The 27,735-nt window shown below is 39.4% G+C and overlaps 1 protein-coding gene across 4 annotated transcripts in view; it reads right to left on the bottom strand.

Annotated features, from left to right (window-relative positions):
* The window catches only part of Heph (hephaestin), an 81,881-nt gene extending 54,874 nt beyond the window's left edge, over window positions 1–27,007 (bottom strand). For 2 of the 4 annotated variants that reach the window (XM_028888881.2, XM_028888883.2), the window contains exons 1-9: window positions 25,826–26,072; window positions 22,799–22,998; window positions 19,937–20,137; window positions 17,518–17,762; window positions 13,480–13,692; window positions 12,729–12,911; window positions 11,256–11,510; window positions 9,013–9,181; window positions 827–963 (exon numbers count right to left, since the gene is read on the bottom strand). In XM_028888881.2, the coding sequence (XP_028744714.1) occupies window positions 827–963; window positions 9,013–9,181; window positions 11,256–11,510; window positions 12,729–12,911; window positions 13,480–13,692; window positions 17,518–17,762; window positions 19,937–20,103 (1,369 nt within the window). In that variant the 5' untranslated portion in view covers window positions 20,104–20,137; window positions 22,799–22,998; window positions 25,826–26,072. Of the gene's footprint in view, window positions 1–826; window positions 964–9,012; window positions 9,182–11,255; window positions 11,511–12,728; window positions 12,912–13,479; window positions 13,693–17,517; window positions 17,763–19,936; window positions 20,138–20,811; window positions 20,929–22,798; window positions 22,999–25,825; window positions 26,073–26,782 lie in introns of those variants that run through there. The other 2 variants (XM_037198854.1, XM_037198853.1) reach the window with 2 other exon arrangements.
* Between the last annotated feature and the right edge of the window lie 728 nt (window positions 27,008–27,735).

The raw sequence follows: 27,735 nt of genomic DNA, 5'->3' as shown, positions 1-27,735 counted from the left end.
TTTCCTACTTCAATTTCCACATGGTCTTCATAACTGAACAACTGTGTATACATACAGAAAAACAGCCGACAAAAACTCCTTCACATATACTAATACTTCTCTTTTCTAGGGATGATATTTTCTCCTTACATTTCCCTGTCCAATCAATATATTGTTTCTTTTCAATACAGAATCAACTGTACACAAATATCCCTGGAGTATTATACTATTTCCAAAGTTTTCTACCAATCGATCTATTTCATAGTGATTAAACCACATCTAACCTTCCTATATTGTGTCAATACTGTGCTTAAGACCTTTTAGGTATAGTCCCCAAGATCATATAGCAAGCCTAGTTCTTTATCCCTAATAATAATGAACATGTCTATGTATAAGTGGGAGTAAGCTTCTGGCTCTACACTATCAAAATTCTGGATGGTCTTACTGTCTTTAAATAGTTCTTCAAGATCATCTTGACAGAGGCAATTCACAGAATGGAATCGGTACCATAGTGGTAATAGAGGGTATTACCAAAATACTTTATTAGTGAAAGTTTGAGAAATGGTATATGATTTCCATTTCCATCTTGAACATTTATCATAAACAAAAATAACCTAAGGCTCACAGAAGTCTTACAGAAAAACTCTATTTGACTATGCTTAAAACATATTGATTGTTAAACACACTCAGATCTGGGACACCAATGACAAACACTCATTTCTTGGGACTCAGCTTGGGAGAGGCTTTTACACAGTCTTCACTTGTGTCAGCTCCAGGCTCAGGTTATAAGTCCTCCTCACTTCGTTGGTCTCTAGTTCATGAATTTTAAGAGTTAAAGATTCCTCACCCAGTATTCCAAGATGTGTTTCTTCCTCTTGATGTACCCTTTCCTGGAAGGTCTCATCTCGGAAGGCTTCATATCGAACTTTCCAGTAAGTACCTCCAATTCGGGTAGAGCTCTTCTGGAAGTACTTATCTGGGCCACTAACATGTAAAGGGGTAAATGTTATATGAATCCATGGAGTATCAAATAGATACTAAGTGCACAAACATCTAGATCTTTATGAACCACCTAGATTAATTCATAGCAATAAAGATACCTTCTCTGGTGACAGCACTATTAAGTGGCATACAGCTTCTGCTCAAACGTTTACAAAGACAAAGATCTTATTTTCAGAGAATGTACTACAGTATATTTTAATAATTGGAGTTATTCTTTATAGAAAGGTGAACTATTATTGCTTCTAACTTCTATATACTAAGACTGGTTCAGTCCTCTAGAGTTACACAGTCTTTATCTGTACTTTTACTTTCCTTCATCTTTTTTCTTTTCATTTTTTCCCCTTTGGAGTCCATTGATCATCACAAAAACACAAGAAATACAATAAAAGAGAAAGTAAATGTCCAAAGTCTAAGAACCCAGAGCTACTGAGAGCATATGACATTTATGTACACAGGGTACAGGATTGTGATCTTCACGAGGCATAGCTACTGGCCTGTGAGGAACACAGCGGGGGTGGGGGTGGGGAGAGACAGTGGGCAGAGAGATTATGTTAAATGCTGCATTGCTGCATGATGACTGCATTGGACATGTTGGTTTCCTTCAAAGCCCCCCCCCCCCCCGCGCGCCTTTTTTTTAGAAGGCAGTCATGAGAACAAAGTAGAAGGCAGCATGGATGTCCAGGAATCTACAGTGAAGATTTGGGTGTTGCTGTTCCTATGGATGTTGTTAAATTTCCACAAGCACATCCCACAATCAGCTAGCCAAAATTGGATATTCATGGTAAACTCGGACTCACTGATTAGTTTCGAAGAGTTCATTATGCCCTCATTTTCTGTTTGCTTCACTGGGTGGCTGATATGCAGCCCTGAGCTGGATGAGATGATATGCTGCTACCCAGTTTCTGAGGCACCCCAGTGGAAGCTCTGAAGATTATCTTGAGCTTCCCAAAGTCCTGTACGAACAGTCTTCTGTGTCTGAGTTCACTTGCCTACTATGAAGAAGAAGTTTCCTAAGCTCTACCGACACCTCCTCTCTGAACAGTCTCCAGAAGCTGGGCATTGGATGGGTTCTGGGAACTTCTATCCCTTTAGAGACTTCTGAGACCACCATTTTTACATGATGAGTAGATTTTATTTCAGAGCTTCAGCAGTACATGAACATCTTGACTGGAACAATGGTTCCTTTCTCTCCCACACAGGTAGACTCTTTCTGGTGCTTCCCCAAGGCAATAGCCACCCACAACAATTAATGTCCATTTACTGGTCTCTCTAGGGATCATGACCACTTGCTCCACAGTCATGTGTCTGTGGGTTTTTTTTTTTTGGCATTTTAAAAGTGATTATTAACTAGTTCATTAGATCTTTTCTTCCTAGGAGGTCCAAAAGTTCCTTATCTGCTTCTCCCTGAACAGCTAGCAAAGAACCCCTGGTGTCCTTATCTTGTCATGAATAAAGTCTCTGAAAATGTCACCCTATTATCACTGGAACTTGTGCCTCTGGACACCTAACTTTATAGTCAAAATGTCTTTAGATCCTGGATGCTAAAAACAAAAAAAATCTCACTAACAATCTGCAAGTCCTAGGCAGACAGGTAGAAGGAACGGCAGAATCTAGCCTCCTCACCATCAGACACCCCCAAGAACTTCCCTATGCCCTCATACACCCTGCCATCACAAGATCGTCTTTATCCCACATATACCCCAAATGTCTCTAGACAGATGAAGGGACTGTCTCTCTCTAATATACGTATTATTAGTAAACTGCCACATGTTCTTCAAGCTCACTGAGAAACTGGTTCTGGAGGTGGGGTTTGCCCCTCCCCTTTCAGACCCAAGCCTGTTTGTCCTAAAGTATCTTCCAAGACCACTTGTTCAGGCACAAGCTGGTTCCCCAGCCCTGTGAGAAAGTTAAATGAGAAGAGCCAAACCTGACAAGAGTAAAAATACCATGCCCTTGAGAATAGAAGAAGGGTAAATTGTTAGAGTCAAAATGTGGTGTCCTTGAACATAGCTAGAAGACAAATAATAAAAGTACCTTCCCAAAGCAAAAGCTATTGCTTAGCCTGTGATATAAAAATATAACATGATATGAAAACTAGGAACAACTAATTAAAAGTCTCACTAGGGAGAAGACATTTTACCTGGAACCCTCTTTACTGGTCAAAGACTCCAGCTAACTGTTTTGGTTCCCAGGGTCTGCCCAGGCAGTTTTCTGTTGGATGATATACATGGCTGATCTTATGCTCCACCGTCTCTCTTCTGCTTGTTTGTTTTTATTCTTTTATTCCTAGTTGTTGTATGCTTAACAAAAGCCACTCATTCAAAACCAAATGTACAGCTACAACAGACCATTCTCCATATGGAACACTCTCTCTAGGCAGATGTTAAGCAATCTTGAAATCTGTTTGTTTGTTTGTTTGTTTGTTTGTTTGTTTTTTAAAAAAACCCTGCTATCTAAAGAATGAAAAACTATCAAATTCTGTGTACAAAATCTGCATTTCTCTAATACCAAAACCAGATAAAGGCACGAACACACAAAAAATAAAAATATATAGTATAGAACAATCTCATTGATAAGCATAGATGCCATATTTCTTAATACTCACAAATGAAATTCAAGAATATATCAAATATGTCATTACCATGATCAACTTGACTTTATTCCAGAGATGCTTCAGCATATGCAAATTAACACATAAAAATCAGTAGTCTACCTATACACCAACAGTAAACTTACTGAGAAAGAAATTAAGAAAGTTATCCCATTCAAATTTGCCTCCAAAATTACTTTGGAATAAATGTAACCAAGGAAGCAAACAACCTCTACAATGCAAACTTTTAAACACTCAAGAAAGAGATTAAACAGACTCCAGAAGATGGAAAGAAATCATATGCTCATGAACATGAAGAATTAATATTGTAAAAATGGTTATGCTACCAGAAGCAAGCTATAGATTCAATGCAATGCCCATCAAAATTTTGTCACCCTGCACAGAAACAGAAAAAAAAAAAACTTAAAATTCATTTGGAAGCATAAAAGATCCCATATCATCAAAGCAATGCTGAGCACTCAAAAAATACTACTATCGGCTTTCATTATAACTGATCCAAGTTACATTACAAACCTATAGTAATAACAATAATTAAAGAAAAAGCATGAATTTGAAAGAGCAAGGACATGTTTGTGGGAAGATTTAGAGGAAGGAAAGGGGAGGGGAAATAATTTAATTACACTATAATCTCAAAAAGTAAAAAGAAAAAACAACAGCAACAACAAAAACAGAAACAGAATGGTACTGTAACAAATACTGACATGTAGATAAATGAAACAAAGTCAAAGATTCACATATAAGCCCACCCACTCAGTTACAGTGCCCTGAATTTTTACAAAGATGTCAAAAACACATATTGGAGAAGAGACAGACTTTTCAACAAATAGTGCTGGTAAAATTGGATGTCCACATGTAGAAGACTGAAATTAGATTTCTATTTCTCACCCTGCACAAAAATCAACTCCAAATGGATCAAAGATCTTAACATAATACCTGAATTTCTGAACTGATAGAGGGTAAAGAAAGGAAAATAATAAAACTGCATAGCCATAGATAATGGCTTTCTGAGGACTACAGTCATTTAAAATATAAGGCTGACACTGAGAAAGGGAAACATGCAATTACAAAGAAGAATTTTATACAACCACAGAATCAGATAACCAAGTGAAAATAAACCCTGCATGATTGGAGAAAGTCTTTGTTAGATGATGTTTGACAGAGGATATATATATATATATATATATATATATATATATATATATATATTAAACCCAAAACACCCACAAAATGTTAAAAAGTCAAGCAACCCAATCAAATAAGAGAGCAAATACAATGAATAGACAAGTTCTTTAAAAAAAAAACTCTTTTGTATGTGTTCTGTTGCATGTGCATATGATACATGCACATATGTATGTAAGTGCATAAGCCCATGTGTGTACATGAAAAATCCAGAAGGGGACAGTGTCTTCCTCTCTTGCTCTCTCACCTTACTGCCTTGAGATAGGATCTCACTTGCCCATTCACTAGGCTGGCTGGCTTTTGGGATCCACCCGTCTCTACTCCCCATTGTTGGCGTTTATAAGCATGAGTAGCTATGTCCGGGTTTTCATGAAGGTCCTAGAAATTCAAACTCAAGTCCTCATGCTTGCAAAGCAAATGCTATTCCCAACTGAGCCATCTCCCCAGCCCCTGAACAGACAGTTCTCAAAAGATAAATACAAACAGCCAATAAACACATATAAAAATATGTTCTTCCTCACCAGTCATCTCAGGAATACAATTCAAAACAACACTGAGTTTCCATCTTACCTCTAATAGAATATTAATCATCAAGACAAGAAACAACAGTAAATGTTGACTCAGGTGTACACACAAGGAAACTTTTATACACTGTAGGTTGGAATGTAAACCAGTCAAGCCACTATGGAAATCAGTATGGAAGGTTCTCAAGAGAGAGAGAGAGAGAGAGAGAGAGAGAGAGAGAGAGAGAGAACATCATCTCAAAATAGATCTATCATGTAACGCAGGTGTACCATGGCTAGGTATTTACACAAAGGACTACAAATCAATATATCACAGAGATACTTGCTCATCAGTGTTTACAGAAGCATTAGGCACAACAGCTAAGCTATGAAACCTACTTATGTGCCCAAGAACATAGAAATGGATAAGGAAAATATAGTATGTGCACACAATGGAATTTTTACAGCCATAATACAGAATGAAATTACACTTAATTGCAGATAAATGGCTACAACTGGAGATAATCATATTAATCAAATTAAGCTAGTTTCAGAAAGACAAATATTATGTTTTCTATCCTCTGTGGTTCCTAGATTTTATAGTCACTTAAAAACATACATGTATATATGACAGAAAAGATGAATCAGAAATAAAGGGAATTTCTATTCACAGAAATAAATGATACTGATAGGAGGAGGGAAGGAGTGACAAGAGGGAGGTTAGGGAAGAACAAGGTGGGAAGTCATGCCTAACATATAGTATATATACCTGAAAGGAAAAATTAAAAATCAAAATAGCAAATAAAGGTCTCTGCTATTACTGACAATAAGTTCTATAAGTTTATACTGTGATCCCTTCTGATATTCATTTTCCAATAAACAAGCAAAAACATTAGGAATGAGCCAATCTGACTTTCTAATTAGCAACTATTAAACGCCTTGCTGCCTGAGCTGCCACGGGAAAAAGGAGTATCAGTCTAACAGGCAGCCAGACTATACTTGTAGCAGCACCAACTGTGGATGCCTTGAGATAGAAAGATTACAACTGATTGATTGTCTTGGCTCCTAGAGGTACAGTTCTAGCCAAGACTGTCTGAAATAGTTTATGCCAGACTTTTTGCAATCAGAAGTCTTGATAAACGATTTCTACCTTACTCAAACAGGGAATCCTTTCCATGGGGTGGGGAGTGGGTACACGGTATTGTGACTGATCTAAAACACAGCCTAATTGACTGGGACTGTTGTAAAATGAATGGTTATGATTGACAAATCATATGACTATGACTTGTTCCACACATACCCCTTCCCAAACTATAGAATCAGGCAGCCTAGGCTTACTCCAAAAGTTAGCTAGAAGACACTATACTGTGCTTCCTCTCCTATATTGCAATACTGGCTCCAGAAAACATTTCTCTCACGTGGTCTTTTTACCTAATTTTTTTTTCTTTTCTGTAGTCTGAAGTGGTAATGTAAAGAGCTGGCAGTGGTAGTAGTGTAAACTAACAAGTTTGTATTCCTTGAGATAAACACTGATACCATAGACTAACCCATGCACTGCCTGGTTGTTTAGTAGTTGAACAAATTCCTGCCTTCGACAATAACTTGATATCAGATCGGTGATTGACAGCTGAAGAATCTACACAGGCATTGCTTGAATACAACACCATCCAGTGCCACTCATGGGCACTGTACAAACCCAGCATTGCCCAGCACCACATTCACTTCAAATGTTGCTTGTGATCCCCGATACTGGGTTCCTGCTTACTAGCCCAGCATGCACTTCTGAGCCCCAAGCTTCCAAATACAAACTGTTGCTGCTTTCATTGTAGCTTGATAGCTAAAGAAGAACTGGCTGCCTTGAAAGCAGTCTCAGAAGCTAGTGCCATATTTCTAGGTGGAATTCTAAACAGACCTGCTTGTAACAAGTGCCTAGTTTGGGAGCCCAGGGCCAGGCTTCCCAGTACAGAGCACTGGCAAATGCCATTTGATAGCTGAAGAAATGGTATATGTGGAGGCCTCACACCTGCACAGTGGCAGTGCACAAAGGCCTGAATCTACCCAGCAGTGCCAACATAATAGCTGCAGAATATCTGATAATTCCACATGGGATCCCAAACATCAGCGGGGATTCTGCTTTCAGTAAGAGGAGATACCCTATGCCTAAATGATTCCTACCATGCCCCATGTCCAGTTTCTGAACAACACTGACTCCCAAGCAGTAGCAGGTACTCCAGATGCACTATGGCCCCAGCATATAGAGATTGAGAGCCCAAATTTTTGCAGAGAACAATGACAGCTGGAGAAGTAAATAAATGGTTTGAAAGGAGCCAGTTCAGAAAGAAGACAGGGAGTGAAATTGGAAAGACTGAGAGAGCAGGCTGAAAGAAGGCAGAAGAAAGAACCCATAGTCCCTGGTTACTAATAGAGTTCCAAAGAGCTTCTAAATCTTCAGAGTCAAGGGCTTAAGATTCCAGACTAAGAAACATAAAATGAGCTATTGCCAAAAGCCAGGAATCCATATACTCTTGGGCGACTAAGTGCCCCACTGTTAAATCCAGCATAAGGATTGCAATATAAGAGGTTGATGCTTCTGCTGCTTTTATCTGCCTGCTGCTATCACTTGCTGCTGTCAAACACTGCAAACAAAAAAAAACAAAAAATGCTAGATACCAGCATTTGAAAACTTCTTGCCTGCCTGTGATTTCTATGCAGGTAGAGTGACTGAATCCTACGCCAGCTGCTGTATTTCACCCTCTAGTCAATCTGTTCAATACCCCCTTATTTCTAATCCAAATTATCCTCAAGTAATTCCCATCTTTTATTCTCATTTATCAAGAATATCTTTGGATGGGCACATTAATGTACACTTTCAGTCCTCAGATGCATTTAGTCCTAGTCCAGAACCTGAAGCAGGATGATCACGTGAGCCAGCCAGAAAAACATAGTTAGACCCATTGTTATTAAAAGAAAATAAAAAAATCCTTCCCTCTAACATAAAAGCCCACTAAGTAGGTAAGCCTAGATAGGGCTTTTAGATGGCACTCCAGAAGGCCAGTGCCAACTTTTAAGGTTTCTCTATATTCATTCCACTGCTTACTGAAAGAATGGTATCCAAGTATCGTCCCCATGTCTTGCCCTAGTCATCTACCAAGTGCCGCCTCTGTGAGAGAACTCATATTGCCAATGACCCAATAGGTTGGATACTTAAGGCCTAGCAACTGAGTAAAGAACTAACCTTCTGCTCTAACTTTTGTAAATGTGGCTCATATATAAAGGAAAGGAAACTGGAGAAGTCCCTACCGAAGGTTGGACGTGGACTCACCACAAGCAGCCCCTTCTTTCCCATCTATTTCTCAGGGTGCTTTTTGTTAAATACCCATGCTCAGTTGTTTTCTTCAGAATAGGACAAGAAAGAAAAAAGCAAGGAGGAAAATAATTGATAAAAATAAAGAAACATCATTTCGATTGATGAGGAACTGGTCCCACCTGGGCTTTCCCTTCTAAACATGGCCACATATTCAGGAGTAACAACCTCAAATTCTATTTGGAACATTGAGTATATGATGTAATCTTGCAAAAGGCTTGCTACATACTGCGAACAAGAGAACCACCAGAAATTGGATAATAATAGCAATTCCATCTAGGCAAGATTCTGACCTTCCAAGTAAAGAGAGATTTCAAGGAGGAGTATAACGGGTGTTTGGGGAGGAGTAGGTACAGGAACCCTCTGTCTCTTACCTTCCTGGCTCTCTCAAACTCTTCCCGGTTCTCCCATCATGCCCTGTTGGGCCATAGTCCCACTGAATCTCATGGGCCTCAATGAAGTATTGACGAACTTTGCCTGTGAGTTGGTCCACAGGTGCGTCCATGGAGCAAGAGTCAACCTTGTAGAGGGCCTGCATGCCACCTGGAAAAAATACACATCTTTCCCTTTCTACTGTTAAGACTCCTACTCAGAGGATATACTCTTCCTTATTTTGTCTCCTCCCATCCTCTTCTAATTTCTTTACCTCTATCTCCAAATAAGCCACTTTTCCTGACTCAACAGTCTGGCTAGTAGAAAGATTGAGTCCAGGCAATCACTGACGCATTTACCACATCTTCATCCTTGCCTCTGCAAAAGATCTACAATGCAGCAACATCATAAAGACGCAAGTCAGGAGACCCAAGTTTCATCCAACTAGGAATCACTAACTATAAGACCTTAGGAAGGCCTCAGTCTGAACACACATCTTTTGTAAATGAAGAGCATAAGGAAGTATGCCTCAGGGTGTTTGGAGGAATGTGGACATTGGGGCTTTGGGTCAGAAAAGCAGTTGAACTCTTTAAGTGGGCCTAAATGGACTATTCTAATAGGAACATGGAGGACAGTGGTACTGAGGGTGATTTGAACTGTGGGGGCCTGGCTCAAGAGGTATTGGAGGAGAAGAATATTAGTATGAGGCTGAGAGACTGTTCTTGTGATTTTTTGGCAAAACAGAAACCTGGTGAAGATGTAATTGAACAAGGGGTCCATGTTCCAGTCCCAGAAAGCAGAAGAACATGGCAGCTTTGACCACATGGTTCTGGCTTTAGAGTCAAGGACAGAAGAAAGGGGTTATGGACTCTCCTTCCATGACTAAGGAAAGCCACTGAGGCCAGGCATGTATCAGGGGTGTCCCTGCATGGAGGCCTCGAGAGGCCATTGCATGAAGATGTGAAGGTGAAGCCTGGATTGCCTTGGAGACCTCAAGATCTTGGAGATGCCAGAGCCATGGGCTACCTGCCAAGGAGAGCTGCCAACAGGGAGTGGAACCAGCCCAAGAGAAAGAAGTGTGTTGCAGTCAACAAAGCTGAAAGGAGTTGGAGATCTGAAGAGCACTTCTACATCAGACATGAAGATGCAGAGTTTGAATTAGAAAAGCTGTTGAACTCTTTAAGTGGGGCTTAATGGGCTGTCCTAATAGGAACATGGAGGACAGTGGTACTGAGGGTGATTTGAACTGTGGGGGCCTGGCTCAAGAGGTACTGGAGGAAAAGAATTTTACTATGTGTTTGAGAGAACATTCTTGTGATTTTTTGGCAAAACAGAAACCTGGTGAAAGATGTAATTGAACAAGGGGTCCTTGTTCCAGTCCCAGAAAGCAGTAGGTTGTCAAGCTGCTTTTGGGCTTGCTTTGGTCCAGTATTTCCTCACTATGCTGCTCCCTTCCCTCCCTTTTGGAATGGCAATGTATATCCTGTGCCATTATATGTTAGAAGTATGTGATCTGCTTTTTATTTTGATTTTATAGGGGATTATAGTTAAGAGATTGCCATGAGGCTCAGAAGAGACTTTGAACTTTGGACTTTCCCAGGGTGAAAACTATTAATAGACTACGAGGATTTTTGAAGTTATACTAAATGCATTTTGCATTATGATATAGCTATAAGCCTATGGGGGGCCAGGGAGTGGAATGTGGTAGTTTCAATACAAATGGACCCCATAGGTCCATAAGAAGTGGCACTATTAGGAGGTGTGGCCTTGTTGGAATAGGTGTGGCTTTGTTGGAGGAAGTGTGTCACTAGTGAGTGGGTTTGGGGGGGGTCTCAAATACTCAATCCAGGTCTAGTGTGACTGTCACTTCCTGCAGATACAGATGTAGGGCTCTCAGCTACCTCTCCAGCACCATGTCTGCCTGCATGCTACCATGTTTCTCACCATGATGATTATGGACTAAACCTCTAAACAGTAAGTCAAATATTTTCCTTTATAAGATTTGCTGTGGTCATGATGTTTCTTCACAACAATAAAAACCCTAACTGAGACAGGAAGATTAAGCCAAAATATTACTTCTAAATTTACCCAGCACATTAAAGGCAGAGTCAAGAAATCTGACTTCATTCTAGTTACTTTACATTAAGAAGCCTTGAGATGGCTCCAAGCTGGAAGCCTCACTTCCTACTGACCATTAACTACACTTCCCTCACATATTCCAAGAGTGAAAAATATTAGACCTTACTTTTCAAGTGGCTGTTCACTTCACAGCTAATTAACCAGGTTCCAGATTTCTGAGGCACCATCTCAGCAGTAACAAAGGTGGCTGGAAAAATGTGAGCAACATCAGTGCGGTGTCCACGGGTAGTCAACATCTGTCCATGGAAGAAAACTGTGTGGACGTCTATTTCATTGCCCATGCCAAACAAGTGCCAGGCTACATGCTTCTGTGCACACATGCTCAGCTCAGGTAAGTTCCCAAAGACAAACCCATTGATTGCTGCAGAAAAAAATTTCAGAAATTAGGAGAAGACAGATAAATGGGAAAAGCCTTTTACCATCTGATAAAACAAGCAGAAAGCATTCAAATGAACATATGCCTTATTTCATTTAAATTTTACAAATAATTAAAATAAATAGTCAAATACCATTAGTTTCAATCAAAAAAATCGAGAAAACCAAGACATACAGAAGTGAAGTTACTTCTTTGTAAAAACTACAGTTCTATTAAGTAATAAAATCACTATTCCAAATCCAGTGATCTGAGGAAATTCTGTGAGCTTTTTTCCAAGTCATTCTTTCCTTTCTGGCCAGTTTCCTTCTGAAATTTCCACAGTATGACTGTTACATTGCCTGACTATCATGGCCACTGTAATCTATTCTTATAAGATTCAAGAAAAATTTAAACTACCTAATCCATCCTCTACATCTTTTCACTAAGATTTCAGCTCCTTTATACCTTTGAGTATATCCCTATAACACAAAGTAGCAAATAACTGACTCCACTAACAAAAACAAGGTCAGGATAATTCTATTCCTAAAATAATTTCTCTGTTCATGACTTGGGACTCTGTACTTTTATTTATCTCTAATTTAATCAATATAACCATTTCCTATATAGACATTAACCAATTAGCCATTGAACTCCAGACATGCTGACCCCTATGATTTCCCTAAATATGAGGCACTCAACTGCATTATTTGTAGGGAATCACATTCATGTTCTCCCACAATTTAAAAAATAGATATAATCAAAAAGTAGAATATGAGGAAGGTATCTTGAAAGTAGTCATTTTTCTCGACAAAATAGATAATTATGCTATCTTGCATCCTTTTAAAACCAAGGCAATATTAATTACTTACTTCAGTGGGCAACTCATTCAGGTGACTAAGTATATCATATATGATTCAGAATCAATAATCCTGTCTATTCTACACTATGAGAAAGATAGTCTTAATGGCAAGGGTACAGCCTGCATAACGGGAGAGATCAAAGGTGAGATTTGAGTTGTACCATTTTTTGATCCATAATGTTATGATACTCAATATTTTCAAAGATAAAAAGAATCCACATACCCATGGTCTTTCCACCTACTCTTGGTCTTTGTGAGTATTAAAAGGACAACAGATATGAATGAACCCAATAAATACTAGGCCTAGTGGAAAGTCTACATAAGCGTCTCCATTGTCACAATGCAGCCACCCCCTGCTAGCTCACCATGCATCCTGTTGCTGTCTTGAAAGTCTTCATCTTCTTTGTCCACTGAGGCGGGGTCTGAGCAGTAAGTAGCAATGTTGTCATCCAGGTGCCAGCTAAGGTTCTCATCTATCACACTGAAGAGGAGGAAGAAATTATGGTCCACATCCTTCCTCTGAGGTGGGGAGTTATCATCCAGGGTCCCTGGGCAAGCATAAAAGATTATCCTTGATAATAGGCTACAAGGGGTTCTCGTAAGAAAAACTAGGAAAAGAGGGGAGAGGACTTTATAGGGATGTCAACAACAGACAATGTTTCTGGTACTACTTTTCATTTTCAAGCTTGCCAGATGAATCTGTGACATAAAGGAGGAAAACACAGGTCCTAGAATAATCCTCCCATCATCCTTAATGCTTAGTGCTTAGACCTTAGCCAATTCCTACAATCTCTTGGTCTTCAGACCTGAATACTCCTTAAGAATAACCCACTCCAAATCAATCTGACTATCAATTACCTTTTTCAAATGTGAGTTGTCTGCCATCATCACTAATTTGAATTTTAAAAGTGAAATGGGAAATAACAGAAAAGTAGTGGGGTTATTTGGTGAGTATTTTTAAAAAGTAATGAAATAGACACAACAATGGAAAGAGTTTCGCAGGCTAATCAATGGGTACCACTCAGTTTCTACTCAATACGATCTCGATTTAACTATCTCACTGCTTCCCATAGCTGTTCCAAATTGCATCTTATGGCTGGTTGTCTGGGTAAGTACCTCTTTTACAGGTGATAAGGGGTCCAATGAGACCAGTTGCAATATCTCGTGGAGCATCTACGTGAGAATGGTAAATCCAAGTGAGGCATGCTGGGTCTGCACCAGTGGGTGCATGGCCTTCTGGAATGGTCCAGTTGTAGACATGGCTGCCTCCGGGGGGAACAGAATCATCAGCTTTCAGGTACCCAGAAGAACCATCTGGGTACAGTGAACCTACAAAATAAAAATGTGCATGTCTGATACCAGGGTGAGTAAGATTATATCAGATATAGAATCAAAAAGAAGGCATTAGTCAGTGAGATCACTCAGCAGGTAATTACTGAACAAGCCTGCCGACCTGAGCGCAATCCCAAGAATCCATGTAAAGCCAGAAGGAATAAACAAACTCCACAAAGTTGTTCTCAGCATGTGTACTGTGACATCCACACATTCCCCCCAACACACACATCATATTTAAATACACAATGATAATAAATTAAGTTGGAAAATATTTTTTAAAAAATGTGGAATACTCAAGTCCAAGATTCAGTACTAGAGTGTTCCTCACCTCAGTCCTCACATCAACAGGCAGGAGAGAGAAGCTAATATAAGTCATGCACTACTTCTGGATCTTAAAATCTTTCTATACCCTCTTCCCTACTCATTCCTGAGCCCTGGGAGAAAGGACACAATATTGATATCCCAATTAGGGCTGAGAACTCTTCAGTTCCTAATTCTCTGCATACTGATCAATTGTGGGTCTCTGTATTAACAGCTATCTACTACAAAAAAAAAGCTTCTTTGATGGTTTGAAAGATGTTTTCTGGGTGTTTATGTGGGCAGTTGCACACATAAACTTATAGTAGCAGGAACTGCATGCACAGGACCTGCAAAAAGATCAAGCAAAATCCCAGCACAGGTAGGGGAGTGAATCATGAAGTTTCCCTTTTGTTTGAAGAGATAATAGCAAATGATGGCTGCCAGGAGAGGAGAGTCCATTTTCTTTGGGATGTGGCCCCAGAGTGGCTACTCATGCTCCAGTTAATGGTCCTCCACCCATGCACAAACTGGCAGGGCTAAGTGGGGTACTGAGTCCACTTTAAGAAAAAGAGTGCATGAAGTTGGGAGGAGGGAATAGTGGTACAAGGATAGGGAAGTCATTGTAGGAGAGGGGTTAGGGGAGGGGATGTGAACTTGATAATGTACTTTTTTAAGCATTAAAATTAAGTGAAAAAATAATTAAGAGTTCTGGGATAAACAGAAATCACTTGGGAAGAGCTATATTCAGAAAACGTCATGTTTAGTTTAAATGGTATGAAAACAAGGAAAAAAGCAGAACTTCCTTTCAAGCTCCCATTGCTGTACAGTTCTATTAACACTCAGGAGATGGAGGATCTCCAGTTAAAATACTAGCCTGGATTATAGAAGGAGACCTAGCCTGAGGGTAAGGGAAGTCTTTGATTTCAAGCACTTACTTTGAAATGCAAAGAGTAAATAACCCCATTTTAGCTTAAAGTCAATTTAATGACCAGTGGGCTTACTTTCTCATTGTAGAGAAAATACAGAAAATAAAGCTGAGTAATTTTATTTCTTTACAACCTTACACCTGTTAGAATGGCTACGATCAAAAACACCAATGGCAACCAATGTTGGAGAGGATGTGGAGCAAAGGGAACACTCCTCCACTGTTGGTGGGAATGTAAACTTGTACAACCACTGTGGAAATCAGTATGGCGGTTTTCTCAGAAAATTAGGAATCGAACTACCTCAGGACCCAGCCATCCCACTCTTGGGCATATACCCAAGGAATGCTGATTCATACCATAAAGATACATGTTCAGCTATGTTCATAGCAGCACTATTTGTAATAGCCAGAACCTGGAAACAACCTAGATGCCCATCAACGGAAGAATGGATGAAAAAATGTGGTACATATACACAATGGAGTACTACTCAGCAGAGAAAAACAATGAAAGCATGAAATTTGCAGGCAAATGGATGGAACTAGAAAAAAATCATCCTGAATGAGGTAACCCAAACCCAGAAAGACAGTCATGGTATGTACTCACTCATAGGTGGATTCCAGATATAAAATAAAGAACAATCAGACCACAACCCATAGAACCATAGAGGCTATATATATATAGCATGGAGGTCCCTAGGACAACTGTGGCTTATAATAAATTTCAGTTTTACTCAATTATTGAAAAAAAATAGCCAAATGAATGGAAACACATGAACTATGAACCAAAGGTTGAGGGGCCCCCAGCTGGATCAGGCCCTCTGAATAGGTGAGACAGTTGATTGGCTTGATCAGTTTGGGAGGCAACTAGGCAGTGGGACCAAGTCCTGTGCTCATTGCATGAGTTGGCTGTTTGAAACCTGGGCCTTATGCAGGGACGCTTGGCTCAGTCTGGGAGGAAGGGACTGGACCTGCCTGGACTGAGTCTACCAGGTCGATCTCAGTCCTCGGGGGAGGATTTGGCCTGGAGGAGGTGGGAATGGGGGATGGGATGGGGGAGGGGAGGGGGGGAGGGGGAGAATAGGGGAACCCATGGCTGATATGTAGAACTGAATGGTATTGTAAAATAAAATATATATAAAATATCTCTTCAAACAATTTTGATTTGGTGAAAGGGGTTGTTTGATTGTTTGACACAGGGTTTCACCAGTCATCCCAAGGTAGCTTGGAATTTACTTTCCTCCTGCTGAAATCATAGGTGTATATCACCATAGTACTATTACTACCTTATGATTTACAAAGTGTTATTGTTACATGCATCCTACCCTACCAGGCCATAGAACACCAAAACTTATTCCTCCTATTTATGACATTGAACTTTGAGTAATCTGTCCCCACTCTTATCCTTTCTTTGCCCCAGCCTCTGGTGACTGCTCTTTTATTCTCAACTTCTATGATAACAGCTACTTTAGATTCCAAATATAATGAAATCATACAGTATTTATCTTTCTGTAGCTGTTTCAGTTCACTCAATGTAGTGTTCTTCCAGGTTACTCCATGTATTTCTTCTCTAAGGGTGAATAACATTCATATGTGTGTGTGTGCGTGCATGTGTAATTTTCATATTCATATACTCATATACAATATTCATATATAAAATTTTTTCAGATGTGAGGATGGGACCCAAGGCCTTGCAAATCTAGCCTCCATATCCTCAGTCCTATATACCATTTTCTTTGCCCATTCAACTGTAGATGGACATTTAGGATGATTATATAATCTGGCTATTGTAAATAGCTCTACAATAATCATGGGAGTATATGTCTCTTCAACAAGCTGATATCATTTCCTTTGGATATATACTTAGTAATGTGATTTCTGGGCAGTAACATAGTTCTAATTTTAGGAACATTGGTACCTGATGGCTACATTTATTTACCTCCCTTTAAACAGCATAAAAGAATTCCTTTTCTCTGTGTTCTCATTCCTAATTAGAGCTACTGACTTCCCACTTTAACTTCCTCACTAACTCAATATCTGTTTTAGGCCATTGTGCCTCAAATGTTAGAAGATGCTAAAAAATAAAATGAATATACTCTCTAAAAAAGAGAGATGTTCTGGAAGACTCTGGAATCAGAACAGTACTCCATGACTTTCACAGAACTTCTCTCTCAAAAGCATATTCAAATACTCAGTAGAAATGGAATTCAAATAGTTCCTTGTAATAAAAAAGGGACTGTGCCTTCATATTCCTCATATAGAATCTGAAGCCCAGGGAAGTGCAATGTCTTGCCCAAGTTACACAGTGTATGTATTGGTACACAGCCATGTTTATTCTAAGTAAAGTTTTGCTGTGGCAAATCAGTAAATAAGAAAAATACCTATCTTGGACTGGGCATGATAACATCCAAGCACTTAGGAGGCTTAGGAACAAGAATCATGAGTTCTAAACAATCCTCAGCCACATACCAGCATTCTGTTCAAAAGACCAAGAATACAGAGAGAGGAGTAACTCTTGATCCAAACTTTCTCAGATGGCAATAAAGGAAAAGTGATACTTTGGAGAAATGGCAGAAAGAAAAGGTAGGCTGCTTTACCTTCTGAGTCCTTCTCATAGAAAACTCCATGAGGGTGAATAGTATAAGGCCGACTTGCAAAATTCTTCAGGTGGATAAGGATGACATCCCCCACCTCACCCTGGACCAGTGGTCCTAGGAACCCCAGCCAGGCAGGCTTGGCCACTTCATCAGTGTATGTTCCATCACTGTATTCCTTATAGACAGTCTTCTTGTAACTACTCCCTATCCTGTTTTTGCCAGACTTTAGGAAGCTGGAAGCCACTCTGAGAAAATGCAAGACAGAATTACAACTTTTCTACCATCTTCAAACAACTGGAACTGGAAGTTTCTTTCCTAGAGAATGCTGACAAAAGAAAAGAGGAATTGTATTGCACTTGTGAACATACGATGTGAAGTAGAAAGTTGAGTCATATCAAATTGCTGAAATTTGACCAACTTATAACATACAAAGAGTCACTTTTACATGGTGCAAACAAATGTACAGTATCAAGGAGATAACCAGCTGTATAATGACTCTTTTTAAATGGTAACTCCTCATTCATGAAACCCTTAGCATTGTGCTGCTATAGAGAGAGAGAGAGCAGAAGATCACAGTGGTTCTGACCACAGGCTTTGGAGCCAGACCATTTGGATTAACTAGCAGCTGCTGATTTTGAAATCTTTGGAGCATTCAGCAAGCTGCTTTAACTTCTATGTAGATGATTTCACCATCTTCCAAGTGAAGATTATTGCAGGATCGGACTTTCAAAGTTGTTATGGTGACAAAAAAAATGTATTATATATCTGGGGTCTTAAAACACATGGTTAGCATGCATAAGGCCTTGGATTTGATTCTTGCAAATATAAAAAACAAAAAAGTAAATGAAAACTTTAGGAATTTTTAGGACCTGGAAAATTGCAAAAACTCAATGCTATTACTTCAAATTATTAAGGTGAGTGGTTAACTACTACTCTTTCAAGAGCAATTTCAATACAAGAATTCTGACTCCAAAGTTGGATGAATGGTTTGTGTCAAAAGACAGCTTATGCTGGCCATGCATCTCAGTTGTAGAACACTTGCCTACAATAGATGAGGTCCTAGGATGGATGCCAGCACTACAAAAACAGAAAGAGAAAAACAGAGTTGTTAGTACTGCAAGATGGAAAACCTTGAGCTTTGGAGAGATAAAATGAACCACCATTGCAAAAGATGCTTCAATAAAATCATCCATTTTCTTTAACTCTTGGTGAAATACCAACCAGTATCTAACATCAAGAAAAGTTAAACCTTCCCATTGTTTGGGAGGTTGCAGCATGAACATTGTCATGCGTTCAAACATAGCAAAAGTTGCATAGTGAGTTCCAGAATAGCCTGTGGCAGAGTATGAGTAAGATCTTGTCTTAGTAAACAAAAAAGAGAAAGAGAAAGAAGAAAGGGAAAGGAGAGGGGACAGAGGATCAGAGGATGCAGATGAGTGAAAAAAGAAGAGATAAGAAAAAAAGAAAGAACCGGGCGGTGGTGGCACACGCCTTTAATCCCAGCACTCGGGAGGCAGAGGCAGACGGATGGATCTCTGTGAGTTCGAGGCCAGCCTGGACTACCAAGTGAGTTCCAGGAAAGGCGCAAAGCTACACAGAGAAACCCTGTCTCGAAAAACCAAAAAAAAAAAAAAAAAAAAAAAAAAAAAGGAAAGTTTAATCATGTGAGGGGTACAGTGGTAAAAACAAAATCAAGTACACACACCTATTTGACAGAGATTCAAATCCTAGCTCCTCCATTTATTGGTAATAAGATTTGGATGAGTCACTTGACTTTCATGAGCCTGTTTTATCATCTATAAAATCAAGACTTACATGTTTCTCAGTAGTAGAGTTCATGTTTGTCATGTATAAGATCCTAGGTTCTATCCTCATACCACAGTATTGATAATATTCATACTTTCTAGGGATCTTTTGGGAAATGAATGGTGTATTTGTAGATGTCTAGTATAGTATCTCCCTTAGAGCTGTTGTCTTGGAGTATCTGTTACTGTCATGTCCTTGCTTATAAGACTTTTTTACGAATCTAGAATTCGGGTATTTCTACCAAACTACTAGAGCATAGTTCCACTACACATGTCTTACAAATGCTGCATCCATTACATTTAACAAAAATAAACCAAATAGCTGTTGCTAGATGGGCATTATAAATCCCATCTTAGATGCGAAGGAATATGGACTTATCTTTAGGAATCTAAAATTGCTGAAGTACTTATTTGCAGAAAAGCAAACTTGGGATAGGATGTTGGGTCCTAAAACAACTCACTTTCCAGGAAACTTGTTGTTGCATGTGTGGCCCAAAGAGATTGGAAGCTGGCTGCTACGGTACTCTGAGAAAGTACCCTCAAAAGACTACTGCTTGACCTTGAGAATATCCTCTTTTATCTCTACCTCTAATAATACATGAGATTAAACCTACATGTCATTGTTCAGAGACTGGTTTGTGATGACATTTCTTCCTTTGGGAGCATAGTTCCACTGCACATCCTGGATGCCCAGGTAGTAGTTTCGAATGGCTCCATCAGTTGGCAGAAGCCACAAGGACTGCATGAACAGTAAAGCCCAGAGGAAATGGCCTGTCTTCATGGCCCACACTACTTTGAGAACCCAGGAATGGAATCTGTTGGCATGAAAAAAATATGTAAAAGAAAACAAAGAAATTTTGCAAGTAGCTGGAAAACTGTAGAAACAAGAAACAGATGAAATGGCTGAAAAAACAAAACCCAATTAACCCAGGGTTTTTTTTTTTTAACCTCACTAGATTCCTTTCAGTCCAACAGATATTCAGTGGCCTCTATACATAGGTTGTTAGAGAACAAAGTTAAAAATTCACCTGTACCACTAATTATGTATTGCTTCCTTCAGAAGAGAAACCTGAATTCTGTTCTTTCAGCAGTGTGGAAGAAAGAATGTACTCTGACCCTCAAATCAGGAACCAGTCACCAGAATCATGATTAGGCTATACTGGCTGACTTGGTACCTTAATCAAGTCAGTAATTCTTCCTTTGCCTCTTTTCCCTTAAGCAAAAATGACTCATAGCTGCTACTTCCCATAATCAATAAATTATATTTAGAAACACATGAAAAGTCATCAAAAGACATTTACTGGAATAGTCATAGACCCAAAATGAGAACTGCCAAAATGCCAATCAATATTAAGATGGTTGAATAAATTGCATTTTACTTACACATTGGAATTCAGAATGGCAGTAATAATGAACAAGCTACGACTATGCACAAAACTACGGCAGATACAACTCTAAAGAAAGAAACAAAACACAAAAGCATACATACTGTATGATTTTCCCAGGTAAAAGGCAAATTACGGAAACTGAATCTGTACGACTGGAAGTAAGGAGAGTTGTTTACATTTGCACACTGTTCGTTAGTCCCTGAGTGCCATCACAACCACTATAAAAAAATAAAGATAATGTTCACCCTTGAAGCTAAGATTGGTGACTGGGAAGGGAAGAGTCATGTTCTATTTCTTTATCTGTATTCGATTTATATGGATGTGGTTGGCTGAATATTCTGAAAATATTCTGAGCAATAGAGGATTTATAGACATTTTGCATATATTTCATTTTGGCTTTAAAAAGGTAAAAAGACAGAACAAAAATAAATGAAAGTATGTGAAGGAAGTAGTTTGAACATCTTAGCTTCTCAGCTGGTTCCCAATGATGTACATAAATTTATTACACAGGTTCCAGCCTGATTCACTGCCATACTCAGCCTTCTAGCCTCTTATTTCAGTGTTTTAAGCAAGGGTAGAATTCTTGAACCTGGGAGGGAGGCACTAAGTCATACCATACATGGATCAAAACCAGAAACATAAACATTTGCATTTGCACACATGATTTTACTTAAAAGCACAGATGCACATATTTACATCCACATACAGCCATATTGTCAACATTTCCAGGAAATATGACTCCAGCACTTATGATGCTGGCACAGACATACTTGTACACTCACTCATATACACACTGAAAACATGCATATACTCATAGCCACAGCTATATCTAGAAAAACTGCATTCATTCTAAAATATGCAATTGCATGTTGCTATGTTTACTTTAGAAACGGAGAGATAATCATACAAGGAGATAATCATAATAATAACTATGTTTCACTGAGATATAACTAAACACAAAACACCATGTTCAGTGCCTTAAATAGTTTCATTAAATATTCAACTCAAAGCATAAGTAATAGTGACTATTACCCCAAACTAGAAACTCACTCTCTACGGGGAGTGGTGATGCATGACTAATTTTAGCACGCAGGAGTTTGAGGCAGGAGGATCACATGTTCAAGTCCCGCCTGGGCTACATACAGAGAAAGAACACTGTAAAATTAATTAACGAATCACCTAAATAATTCAAGCCCTAGTAGCACAAAAAACTACAAGACATGGACAGATTCACATATGGATAGGAAGAACTCACATATTCACCCTAGGTAGGCCCAGATAGGTACTCTGATTAAAATCAAACTTAAAGACTTTTTTAAAATGAACTCTCAGGCTTTTCAACATACAGCAACTGTGTAAGCATTAATCACCATCTCCATATTATGTCTAGCAGAAAGCCCTAGATGTAAAGACAGACCTGTTTGGTGGGGAGGACTTCTTGCAGAAACCTGGATGTCCCACTGATTGATTATATATCCTGATTATTATTTAACAGCTATGACCTTGCTTATTCATATGTAAAATGGATTTATTATCAGCCTTGGAAGAATAAAATCAGACAATTTACCTAAAAGAACCCTAGTAATATCAGTGATTACAACACAGAAGACAGTTCCTTCTGCAAGCTTTTCCTTCACTCTCCTAGCTAGCTTGCTAATGTATCCTTGCTGTTTCCTAAGAAATTGCCTTCGTTTACCACACTGGACTATAAAAGCCGTGAGAGTGGATGTCGAACAACACAGGTGCCTGTGCATCTATGGTCAGACGTGGTACAGACGGCCTAGTACTAGGCAGGCCATAGCAGCTACTGCTAAAGTGAAGGGAGATTAGGCATGCGTGTTCCCACCTGTTCGCTCCAGTCTAGCTTCTAGCACTAGTTTGAATAGTGACTTCAGTCTCTTTACCTTAATGAGTCCCAGTTTCTCATCTATAAAACAGTGAAACACAGAGCTGAACCATACAGTGCTTACATTGTAGAAGTTGAGGAAACTTTAAATCTAATAGAACACACATATGCATAACTATGAAAAAATGTGGGATTGAAAAAGTTCTCAGGCTCATTTCTCTCACAATGATGCCAATACTCACATTTACTGATGAAACACAGGTACTGTCACATGTACCGACATACAATACTATGCATGGAAACACAGTTAGCCATTCCTTAGGACCCTCAACCTGGAAGGAGTAGCCTTTGTTGAATGGATGTCTGAATGTAATCTGGACCTCGTTCAAACTTCCTTCTCAAGGAGTTACCATCAAGGCAGCTGTGCCTTCAGCTTATTTACCTAGAAAGAAAACAGTTCCCGGTAAGAGTTCCATGACTGCAGTCTCACCTGATAATCTTGGAAATTTCTGGAGAGACTTAGTACAGACCATTGGCATAGAACGAATACGCATTCAACGTTTGAAACTGGTAACTAAAATCCCAAAGTATAGATAATATAGAACCTAGCAATATTTACTTTACAATATGCTTTTTCATATCTGCAAACTTATTTCTCATAGTTCTGTAAGATATGGATTGCTTTCCTTGTTAGCAGCACAGAGGCTTTGGACTCGCACCTCTTGAACAAAGTCTGGATCCACTAGAGTCTACATCTTTAATACTATTCACTGCCTCATAGAGCTGTGAAGATTACATAAACAACAATCTATACCTATATAAAGCGCAAATAAGTGCTTATGTACACAAGCTAGTTATGAGAAAGTAATAGTGGATATTATTATTAAAACTGAAGAAATAGATTTGAAGATAAAACCACCCACTATCACAAAGCTTTACCTGTTTTGGTTTTGTTTGTCTCCGTTTTTTCTGTCTGGTTCTGGGAATCAAATCCAAGTCACTGCACAAGCAAGGAAAGTACTCCTAGCCCAAAGCTTACAATTTTATGGATAATGGCAAACATGTATGCATTGTACACATCAGTAACACATTCAATGTATAGAAGCACTCTTACAGTGGCATAAAATGTACACGTTCCAAGCTGACATTCTCTTCTTGGAAGAAACTTGATTTAATGGGAATTAGACCTTGGGCCAGCTTTGATGACACACACCTATAATTCTAGTACTTATGGAGGTGAAGGGTGAGGCAGGAAGATCAAGAGCTCAAAAGCCAATCTGGGCTATATGGTAAGTTCCAGGTTAACCTGCTGTCTCTGTCTCTCTGTCTCTGTGTGTATGTGTGTCTCCCAATATATATGAAACCAGAACTTAGCACCAGATAAACTTAGTTGTGAGTACAAACTGTTTTGTGTTGAAATAAGATAATGTATATAGAATCTGGAACTTATCAAGCATCTTGTAAATACTAGTTTTTCTTCCTTTAAATTACTGACTTCCTATCCTTCTGCCTTGAGACTGAATTTGTCATTGCTGTTGTCATTTATGTTGTTTACTTTGGTTTTTATCATACACTTTAAGAGCAGAGGAAAGGAGAACCCATAAACTTCCTTTAGAACCACTTGGACATTTCATGATAAATGTGAAAAGTATCCAAGCAGCAATAAAAAGAGAGAGAGCGAGAATCCACTTCCATATTCACTGTTTATTCATTATATGACACACAGTCTAAGCTCCTTGTTCCTTAAATAGTGCAAAGCTTTACCTTGGGCCCCTCAATGGTTTCTTATGAAGACTGAATGAGATGAAAGACATGAAATCCCCAAGTAAACTTTTCCTTAGGGCTATGGCATGTTTCTTGCTCCTGGGCCTGCAGAGAAAAGCCAAACCAGTGTGGAAAAAGAAAAACAAGAAATGAGAGAAGTAAGGTGAGCATGAGTGTTGGGTAAAAGCACAGAGGAAGTCTCTTTAAGAAGTAAAAAAGTAAGAGCCATTCAGAGTAAAGAAGAGCTAAGGGTGCTTTCTGGGCTACTTGGAATTTAATTAATGTACAGCAAAATCTTGTTTCAACCTGCATAGACAGTCAAGCCTCTCCTTCCTTTCAGTTACTATGGTCCCTAGGCCTAGACCTTATCAACCACAGCAATTTGCATCAAGGTTTTCCCTAGAATTTGCAAGCTGCTCCTTTAATGTGATAATGCCTTTTTCTCTTCCTTTAGTCTTAGTTAACTAGACTAGGTTTAAAAAAGCTCATCCTAGATTTAAAGAAATCACTAAACTGAATAGGAATTTGGAGCCTCCAGCCTCTCAGCAGCCTTCCTAAGATTGGCCTGTCAAGATTCGCCTTTTAGCTCCTTGCTTTCTTAATGTTTTGTCACTCTGTTGGTAGAAAAAATAGTGACGTTAATGACCCTCATTCAAATTCCATCTCCTGCCTGTATGAGTTATCATTCAGTCAATTATTTTCACTTCTGTGAGCCTCTGCTTTCTCATCCTCAAAATGGGGATTCTGATTATTTCAGCTGTTTCACAGGACTGTTTTGAGACTCATACAAATGATGAATATCTGAGGCAATATACAAGTAGTTTGTTTGTATACTATATACAAATAGTATAGCAGATACTCAGTAATGAGAAGCTGAATAAACGATATACTTACATGTCTACAAAACCTTTAGAAACCATTTTCATATGTGTGTGGTTGTGAGATACTTAGAAAACTGAGACCACAGTGGTGAAATCATGCAGCCAGTTACCAGTAAGGCCAGAATTCGAATCCATGCTTAATAAATTTTGGTCATTAAACACTAAGCACTCTTTAAATGATTCTTAAAATAATTCACATTTTAGTGTGACTCAAGTTCCATTTACTGACTCTATCTGTGCCTATCCTGTCTGAAAAAATATGAAAGCTAGTATAGTTGTTTTTAAGGGTGGTGACCTCCTAGTCAGGGAATTTACAGTTCCATGATCTCAATAAAACTTCCCAACCTGAAAGACAGAAAATGAGCAGGCTGCTTAGACAGCAAGATGAATTATTCTCAGTGACTTCAAGATTGTCCCAGAATCAGTGGAAGCAGTGAGATTCTGGAACAAAAGGAAAGCAGTCTATTGTCTCCTGTTACTTCCCTGTGCACCTAACCAAACTTCCTCCAACTCGCAGTCCACCTACTTTCTTTCCCAGTGGCCCTGGACTCTTCTAAAGGCAACTGCATAAGCATTCTGCCTAGGAAGGCAAGTGAGGTTGTTTCAAAAGAGAAAGAAGCTTACCTTTGTTAGGGAAAACCCTTTCTTCCTTCCAAATTCATGTCAGCGGCCCATCAGTGCTGAACTGCAGACCCCAGGCTGAGCCTGCCAGCCCTGTTTACTTAGTAAACACGGTTACAAAGCTCTGCCCATGAATTAAATCTAGGGCTCCTGTCTGGCGAGGATTACTGGGGTGAGTGAAAGGGGGAGGGGACAGTGCTGGGTGCCCTCTTTTCCACAAACTAAACTACTGGAATGTCCTGTTCCCGCCGGTTTGGTACAAAACCCGGGGTGGTGCTTTGACAACATCCGGGTGTTTTCCAAATCCTGGTGAGGATCTCCGGAGGAATTACAAGGAGGTGGGCTGTTATATAGCTTGCTAGTTGGCTTTGCTGGGCTGAGATCAAAATGCATCTTCAGTGTGGCCAGCCAAAGCCCGCAGGCAGATTCCAACTGCCTGGGTTAAGAAATAGGAAGACAAGGGATATAACTCAGTAGAAAGGCTGATAAAGATGGTGACAATAGTAATACCACAATGATCTCTTAAAACTTAAACTGTAGTCTGGATTTTTTATTTTTTAGCCAAACATCATTTCTGTCCCTTCTGCAAAGAAAAGGCAGTGAAAAGTCATTGGACTAAATAGAACCTACATCCTAGCTCTTCGGGCTTTGGCAATAATTAGCTGAGTGAATTTGAACTAGGCCCTTGCTTCACTGGGCCCCTTTCTGTTTGTATGATAAGAGCCTTTAAGTAGATATGAACCCATTTATCTCCGTAAAATCACAAATCTATGATTCTATGAAGGTGCATAATAAGAGCAGTTGAGAAAGAAATGTAAAGAAAGAATGAGTGAAAAGTGAGTCATGAAGATGCAGCTGAATACCCTGTGTCTTGTTGGGAAGGGCTATTTCTACCCACCAGACTCCCCAGACCCAGGAAGAGTATAGGTAAGAGAGCAGTCTACACCCTGGTGTCCTTACTTTGTGATGAGGAGATCTCCCCTGGGAGCACAGTGTCTTCTTCACTCGGACTGTATATGTTTCCTTTCCCCGAACCAGAAGCACTTGGAGTAGGAGCCACGAAAGCGGACTGTCATAAGACTGAAAGTCCCACTGAGCTGGTAGGGCAAAGTCTGAATCATAAACACCTAGAGGTTTTAAGGCTACTCAGCTACTGAGGAGCTGCCCTACAAATTGCAGCCTAGGCCAAAGGAAGTGGAAGTTCGAGTAAAGAAAAGGGAGGAGCCACCAGACTCAGCTACCTCAGAAACACGCAATGGTCAACAGCAGCTGGATTGGTTTAGAAGCAGCACGTCGGATTACCTGCCTGACATACATGTGGACCTTGAAGCTAGAGGGGGATGGTGGGGACCAAACCCATTAACCTGGGATCCAAGTCCAGGCTCCAAGGCATTTATGACAGGGAAGGGAGGGGAAGGGATAAGGGCTGTGCTCTGACTCATGAAACACAAGAAGCGGTCATTATAGATGCTCTTGAGTCAACACAGTAAAGACTACAGAAGGCAAGTGAGGCAAGATTTCCGGGCTTGCATTCTTTAGCCACAGATTTCACTGAGAGTCTAAGTGGTGAACACCTCTCAAACAAATCCTGCATGTCTCTAGTGCTTTCTCTTGGGAGTAATTTGAAACATATTTTTAAGCAGCTGCCTATAGACCACAGGTTGGTAAGCTTTAAAGTAAAGTGTTACTTAGTATATATTTTATTTTTCTAGAGTAGATAGTTTCTATGTGCCACAACTTTTCAAACTATATCTCATATGATCTATTTACTTTTCTTTTTTCTTTTTCTTTTTCTTTTTCTCTTCTTTTCTTTTCTTTTTTTTTTTTTTTTTTTTTTTTTTTTTAAGACAGGGTTTCCCTGTGTAGCTTTGCACCTTTCCTGGATCTCTCTCTATAGACCAGGCTGGCCTCAA

The sequence above is a fragment of the Peromyscus leucopus genome, chromosome X, assembly GCF_004664715.2.
Source record: "Peromyscus leucopus breed LL Stock chromosome X, UCI_PerLeu_2.1, whole genome shotgun sequence".
NCBI classification, from domain to species: Eukaryota; Metazoa; Chordata; class Mammalia; order Rodentia; family Cricetidae; genus Peromyscus; species Peromyscus leucopus.
The sequence above is the reverse complement of the archived record's forward strand: the minus strand, read 5'-3'. Positions and strand labels throughout refer to the sequence as shown.